This window comes from Anopheles merus, chromosome 2R, assembly GCF_017562075.2.
Source record: "Anopheles merus strain MAF chromosome 2R, AmerM5.1, whole genome shotgun sequence".
Lineage (NCBI taxonomy): Eukaryota > Metazoa > Arthropoda > Insecta > Diptera > Culicidae > Anopheles > Anopheles merus.
In genome coordinates, this window is record NC_054082.1 from 57,276,681 (window position 1) to 57,283,848 (window position 7,168).

At 40.6% G+C, this 7,168-nt stretch overlaps 2 protein-coding genes across 5 annotated transcripts; one reads left to right on the forward strand and one right to left on the reverse strand.

Moving 5' to 3' along the window:
- The first annotated feature begins 1,261 nt into the window (after positions 1–1,261).
- On the forward strand, positions 1,262–3,254 carry LOC121589763. Its single transcript, XM_041908878.1, has 2 exons — positions 1,262–2,671; positions 2,735–3,254. The coding sequence occupies exons 1-2, from the start codon at positions 1,631–1,633 to the stop codon at positions 3,083–3,085; spliced, it is 1,392 nt and encodes a 463-aa protein (XP_041764812.1). The 5' UTR covers positions 1,262–1,630; the 3' UTR covers positions 3,086–3,254.
- On the reverse strand, positions 3,014–4,176 carry LOC121589764 (ATP synthase mitochondrial F1 complex assembly factor 1). 4 transcript variants are annotated; one of them, XM_041908880.1, is made up of 3 exons: positions 4,067–4,176; positions 3,448–3,987; positions 3,014–3,379 (listed from the first exon to the last, which is right to left on the reverse strand). In XM_041908880.1, the coding sequence occupies exons 2-3, from the start codon at positions 3,961–3,963 to the stop codon at positions 3,119–3,121; spliced, it is 777 nt and encodes a 258-aa protein (XP_041764814.1). In that variant the 5' UTR covers positions 3,964–3,987; positions 4,067–4,176; the 3' UTR covers positions 3,014–3,118. The 4 variants fall into 4 exon arrangements, with proteins under 4 accessions (XP_041764814.1, XP_041764816.1, XP_041764815.1 ...); XM_041908882.1 differs by having other exon boundaries at positions 3,015–3,379; positions 3,448–4,012; positions 4,086–4,176; XM_041908881.1 differs by having other exon boundaries at positions 3,015–3,379; positions 3,448–4,012; positions 4,067–4,174.
- Positions 4,177–7,168: the final 2,992 nt, after the last annotated feature.

Here is a 7,168-nt window from a genome sequence, read left to right on the forward strand (position 1 = left end):
CATCAATGTAATCACCTACATAAACTGCATGATTACATTGACAGATAAAATCGGATGCGACGATACGACGGAATCAAAAATTTTTTTTGATACAAGTCATATAATTACTTTTTTATTCTAATGAATTATCAATGAATCTAAACCTTATGAATGATTGCTGAAGGTTTAGATTATTAGACATTGATATCTATCAATTTGATCATCCACGACGGTTAAAACAGGCGTTCAAAAAATGCTGCTTGGGTTTGCGATCAACAGGCGTTACGCGTAACGCTAGCGTAACGTAGAGGGCTAAGCCGTACTTTTACCCACGATTTTATGGATTCCGACTCTTCAATTTCAGTTATAAAATTTAACTTCACAGATATTTGACTTACAACTATTTCGACTTAAGCCTTCCTTTGGGAGCGTTTCTACATACACCGAGAAAGCAGCTGAGAAAATAACTGACAGCATGCTTTGACAGCGACTGACAGCATTTTCGGTGAGAGAAATCTCCTCGGCATGCAAATAACGATGGAGCTGAGAAAAAATTGAATCGGCAGTTTATGGGGAACGATCAATTAGGTTGCATTTATGCCGTCTAATAATCGTATAAATATTATTAAAAAGTAAAAGAAACTTTTTTGACTTCATTTTAGCGATAAAATGGATTTTTTAACATCATAGAGATGAAATGAGCGCTTTTTAGAGCTTCTACACACACACCGGCGTGAGAAACCGATTGTCAATTCTCTCACAGCCATCTCTTTCCTGCAGTCTCGGTGTATGTAGAAACCTGTATAACGATTTGACAAGTAGACAAAGTTCGTTACAGGCAGTTTGACATTTGAAAGCCCTTTTGATTCAAATTTTAATTGTGATAAAAATGAAAATCGATTTGATCATTAGAAGAAAATTGTAAATTGGTTATTGAATATTTCACTTATTGTATTGATGCCTCTTTTAATAATACTGGTTTTAGGGTTTGATGAGTTTTTCAGGACTTTCTGCTGTCAAAAGGCATCCAAGATGGCCAAACTGACTAAGGGCGGTGGCAACGCTCATCCGATGCGATTTTATCGGACGCTTCTGTCAAACACTATTTCGGCTTATATTGCGAAAATTCGAATGATTTGAATTGTTAAACCATTATAAAAAAATATTTTGATATTGTTCCTACATAAACTGCATGATTACATTGACAGATAAAATCGGATGCGACGATACGACGGAATCAAAAATTTTTGATTCCGTCGTACGACGAAATCGCATGTCCGACGTTATCTGTCAAATCCCATAACAATCTCGTCCAATAAAATCGCATCGGATGAGCGCTGCCACGGGCCTAATTCTTGACCTCGTTCCTACACAGTCCTTAGTTATACCCATTATGCTGTCAGTTATTGTCTCAGCTGCTCTTTCGGTGTATGTAGATACGCTCATACATTTTTCTTGTTCGATGTCTTGTTTTGGTGCAAGAGCTCCGGCTTACAGTGTATTTGACGGACACCTGTTAATTTCAAATGTTCCTGAGATTGCGAAAATATTTTTCGTTTATTTATCGACACGACATCGAAATCTATACTGATCCATTTCACTGTCACATGTGCCATCTAAGTTAAGCGGCTTGCTCGAACATAAATCCAATATGTCTAAGCGTCGTGGATGGAGGCATCCCAAACAAGACCACAGTGTTTATGTGCAACAGTTGTTTAAAGATTTTCTTGCCCGTAACACTGTTAATTCCATTACAAATCCCTCAATTGAAACGCGGAAGAACTTCTCCCGATCCGAAAGCAAAATTTTTGATAATTGCAAACAACCAGGTATATTTGACCGTGCGGTTTATGCGCGCTTTGAACGCAACACAAATTGTGGAGGCTTTATTCGTCAAGAACCAACGCGCAGATCGAAAACAGGATTAATGCGATGGATTGATCAGCAGTGCAGCAAACACGAACAACGGGCTGTAATTCAGAAAACTTCTCGAAAGGATGATTACCTGAATTTGCCTGGCAATTTTTTTTCCGGGACAGAACAAATGAAACTGCCGTTCAATATGGTTGACCGGACGCTAGGCAATGTAACGAACAACTTTATCCCACCAGCAACATCGACACCTTTCGATCGTTTGACTTCTTTCGGCGTGTCGGGGGTATTATCTGATCCAGACGAATTTCAGACTAATAAGCCCAATCAAAAGAAAAATGCCTGCTTCAAATCTACCATATGGGATACTTTTTTGAAAAGTTGCGTAGAATATTTTAATATCGTAGCTAAAGAGCACGGTTGTCAAAGCGCTTTAAACTTCCAGCGAGATGAAATGGAAACGCTTCTGAGAAAAACTGGCTCAAACCCACCCTTGCATCAGTTGTTCAAATTAGAAATGCAAAAAGAACCTCATCCCACAAAACCTGGAAAAAAGAAAATTGACGTTACACCCATTGTTAGCAAGAACCACCAGTTAACTAACAAGAAGAAATATCCTCTCATTGCTCATAGTCGTCCCATATCGATAGTACCTCCTAAAACAACGCATAATCAAACTTGCGTCGCCGTGGACGATCTTATGCTGGAAACAGATTCAACTGCTATCGACCAAAATATTCCGAACAATTTTCCTTTTTTCATGGAAACTTGTTCTCAAAAACTTCCACACGTTGATGCAACCCAAGACGATTTACTGCTTGTAAGTAATTTGTTATTTTCTTGCTTAGTTTTGTCATTTGTTATTCATATCTATCGTTTGCAGACTGCATCTCCACCTTCCCCGATCAGATTCGCACGCCACGAACATCCACAATGCTTGTACGATGAATCCACCTTTCTTGTAGATCTAATTGCCAGGGACGATTTCTTGGCGGAAAAACTGGATGGGTTGCTTAAGGATGAAGATTTCAACATCGATGGAACTAGTACCGACCGAAGATTTGATTTTGGCACTCCATCTAATGAAACGATAATGAACAAAACTTTTCCAAATCATTTTCAAACGATTAACTATCTCGAGCCAAACAAAAATTTTGCAGACACCCCGGTATATTTATCGCAAGATATATTGGAAGCAACAACAATACAGGACTCCCAGGAAGCTATGTTCTGATAACAATTAAGTACCTTCATAAGAAAAAAACTATTAAATTTTTAAATTGTTCAACTCCTCGATGATGTCCATGTGTTTAAACTTATCCGGATGTCTAGTAAACGTTTCAAGCAGATGCAATTTAGATACATTCTTCTGACAATAATAAAGTTGGACTTGATTGGCTAAACACTGTGCTTCCTGTGCATTGATTACTTTGGTATCATATTCTCCCCGCATCAGTATGATTCCTTTATCAGAACATTCTGTAAACATGGTGATGTTTAAACATTCAGGGGCATTTTCTTTGTGGACCTGAAATCAATTATTTCATTAGTAGAAGGCATTCCTAATTTTAAGCCCAGTCGAAAATTCCAACATACCTGGTAATTTAACAAAGGCGTGAAATGAATCGTATTAGCTGCAAATTGTAGCATTATGAACTCGTACCCTTCGCTTCGAGGAATAGGAAGTATAAACACTGGGTACTGCTTTGCACATTTCATCATTTGGTTGAATTGATCAACTGGTATAGCAGCCGTTATGACATCTTTATCCCTATGATATTCCAGCCATAAATGCTTGATGTCGTCTGCAGACTTATCTTCAATCAACTCCAGCCGCATAACATCACTCAGTTTACGATGCGTAATGTCTCGCGATGATTCGGTTCCGAGTGGAGCTTTTGGTTGGAGAAGTTCCGAATAGTCACGTTGCACTTCAGAAAGTCCAAACTTAGGCTTTTTCTTTTCTTTATCCACATTATCTAACCGGGATAGAAATTCTTCTGGTGAATTTTGCTGCACCGCGGCGATTTTGCTAGCATACTTTTCGAAGTACGGATTTTTTCCCTTCAACTCTTCTAAAACCTTTTCAGATCTTTCTCGTGCGGAGGACATGTGGAAGCTTCGTATGGCTGCAAACTGTTTTGAACGTAAAAGGAAACGACTGAAGAATGAAAATGCAGCCATTAATTAACTTCTAGGATTTACGATTTGTTACCGAATCAAAATAAACCTGCCATCAATCGCATTCTAGAATATCACCGTTCAAATAGACATAGAGCGAAAAAGTCTCGCGCGGCTAAAAGTAGCTCAATTTTACAAACAGTCTCGCGTGACATTTCTGCTCCAACCGAAACAAACGAATTACAGGCGGTCCCCGAGATACACGGTTAATGGGGACCGAAAACGGTCGCAAAATACCGCGTATCTCTAATTTCCGCGTAAGTCGAATCTCGTGATTTCCCGCCAAAATATCACTAATTTTCGTGCAATTTTGCAAGTAGGGGGTGGTTTTAGCCACCAAATTAATTATTTGATATGTTTCTACTGAATTGAACAGTTTTAAACTTTTTGAAATGGTATTTTACATTCGATCAATATGGAAATTATTTGGTATTTCACAATGGATGTGTCAAATCAGTGCAATTTGCTCAAAGAACTGTCAAATTTGGAAAACCGCGTATCTCTGAATCCGCGTATAAGAGGTACCGTGTATCTCGAGGACCGCCTGTATACAGTTTGTTTACGCGCCAAACACAGAAAAATCAATTTGAGCACATTTTCAATTATTTTTTTAAAATGTTTTTAATCAAATAACATGTTAGTTTAACGTTTAAGTTGGCAACCGGATACCCGGGTATTTTTTACAACTTCAAACTGCAATAACTTTTGATTCATTGCTTTTATTGACCTTAAATTTTCCGTAGCCGCCCAACTTTTAATTTATGATTTTTTGGTGCATAAGTTGTAATTTCAAACAGCCTGTAAGTATTTTATTTTGATTTTTTTAACTTAACACGTAAGTTGGCAACCAGCATACCCGGGTATTTCATACATTTTGTATGGAGAATGACGTTTCTCTTCTTCCTCTTTTCGTATTGTGCAAGGTGGAATGTATAATGAGGTCCCGCTGCGCAAAGCGACGGAAGAAATCAAGGCGTTCGGAGAATTTTATCATGCCTTCCTTTTCTCTCCAACGGCAAATTTGTCAAGCAGCTCGTCGAGATACATGTCCCTGGCTCCGCCTTCATACTCATATGAAGGGATGGAGGGGGGTATGGAAAATTGTATGCGATTTGACATAACAATTCTCAATGATGGCGCCCGGCAAACGCGCTACTAATTTACCTCCTCAATAAACACACCTTGCGTCAGACGGTCAATCGCTGTCAGCCGTCGTCCGTGCTTTTTCCCTCCATAGCGCCATCTCTTTCTCGCGTGTGGTCAATGCTCGCGAGCTGTTGTGGCGCCTAAAAATGCCGTTAACAAACATTGCGGCGATGAAGTTGCATTTTCACAAATCAAACCAAAAAAGCGCAATGAGTTCAAACACTGTAATATAAAAATGACTGCGGAATCGCTAGTTTACGCAGGAGGGTTTGCTGTGCAACGCGCAGAACCCTAATTCGCATTAACACGTTCAGCCCGGCGCTGATTTTCATGAGCTTACCGTTCCGCCAGCATCTAGAACGCAAGCTGATAGTGAAACCGGTATACTGGAAAGTTCACTGGCAGTCCCTGGGGCCTGCCATCGAACTTAACGTGTTAAGCATTAAGCATAACTTTGTTACACTAAGCTTTTTTGCTTTCGTATGGTGTAGATTACGTATGGTGTAGATTAGATATGTTGAGCCGTCTGCGCAAGGGTGTGAGTGTGCGTGTGTGTGCAAAACTGTCGCCGAATGTATGCTCTTCCGGAATGTTATGATCCATCGGAAAGGAAGGTGTTCATGAAAAGCGGAAAGACGAATTGAGACCCCTGTAAATGGTAACTGATGACCGGGGGGAGGGGGTACTGGCACACAGCTGTTGGGAGATTTAACAGTATATCTAAATTGTCAGCGGAGGGAGGGAGGGGGAGGGGGCTTAGGCCATGGGACCTTTACGATCATCGGTCACAGGCCCTACACACTTAAAAATATTTCACGACCTCGGTTAAAAAAACTGCCGAAATCCGTCGGCTCTTTCGATTCTTGCTGATATGTCAGTTGAAAAAACCCAGTAGCCGAAAATCAGTACCATTTAAAACTGAAATATCAGTTAAATAAAAATTTGAACCGAAACTCGGCAACACAAATGCCGAGCACATACGTTAACACTGCTGTCACCGAGATAATCCGTCAAAATAACCGAGAATTCAGCTTTACTACTTGGATTAGCCGAGGCTCGGTATTCTATCTGTCATTCGCCATTCTGCTAATCTCATGCTAATGAAACGAAAACCTTTCGGAGTGATGTTGTGATGTAAAATAAAAAATGTAAAAAAAAAGAAAATGAGTCTCTCAGCGTGAAAAAAACGAGAATCAGTAGCGTGCGATCGAGCACAGGTATGAAGCAGGGTTGGGGCTAGGAAACTCCATCAGCGCACGCAACCGGTGCTCTTCAGAGCGTCGCTCGGAGCAGTCCCTATTTAAGGATCAGATGTGGAAGCTAATCCGGTTGGTTCAACCTTTGCCAGACCGTTCAGACTTTCAGGATTCATTTCCGGTCACCTACACGAGGTAAGTATCAACACTCGATCACATGAAATCTAAAAAGGGTTCACTCAGACTTGTTTCACTCTGCCCGCTTTACAGAACCGTGCCTGTACCAGTGCCCGCTGCTTGTTCGGCTCATTTTCCTGTACCGGTACCACATCCAAACGCTGTGCCCCATCCGGCGGTTGAATCGGCGCCTGTCCCAACGCTTTCCATCACAAAAAAAAACCCATTTGATACGCAAATAAAATCACTAAAATAAAAATAAAATGTTTTTATATTTAGCCGAAATCTCGATTTGCTCTAACCGAATATCTCGGTTAAACGTAAACGTCAAAACAAAATGACATTAACCGAGATGTCGGCAACAGAAATTTAACCGAGATATTTGCCGAGATCTCAGTTGTGCAGATCTCGGCAAAAATTAACCGAGATTCGGCAAAATTTCTTAAGAGTGTACAATTATTGCCGGCATGAGGGGGGAGGGGGGGGGGCAAATGGTTCTCCCGCCACGGGGCCCCAACGACCATCTTTCCGCGGGCCCTTGTCGCTAATATTCTGTCCACTTGTAAATATACGCCATACTACATACTAGAGATCTTCGGCGACCGCCTAGTCTGTCT

Excerpts from the sequence above, each read along its gene's own strand:
- LOC121589763 (XM_041908878.1), top strand. The coding sequence starts at position 1,631 with ATGTCTAAGCGTCGTGGATGGAGGCATCCCAAACAAGACCACAGTGTT. Across the intron at positions 2,672-2,734 it reads CCCAAGACGATTTACTGCTT|ACTGCATCTCCACCTTCCCC; the intron begins GTAAGTAATTTG and ends TATCGTTTGCAG.
- LOC121589764 (XM_041908879.1), bottom strand. The coding sequence starts at position 4,035 with ATGGCTGCATTTTCATTCTTCAGTCGTTTCCTTTTACGTTCAAAACAG. Across the intron at positions 3,380-3,447 it reads CGCCTTTGTTAAATTACCAG|GTCCACAAAGAAAATGCCCC; the intron begins GTATGTTGGAAT and ends AATTGATTTCAG.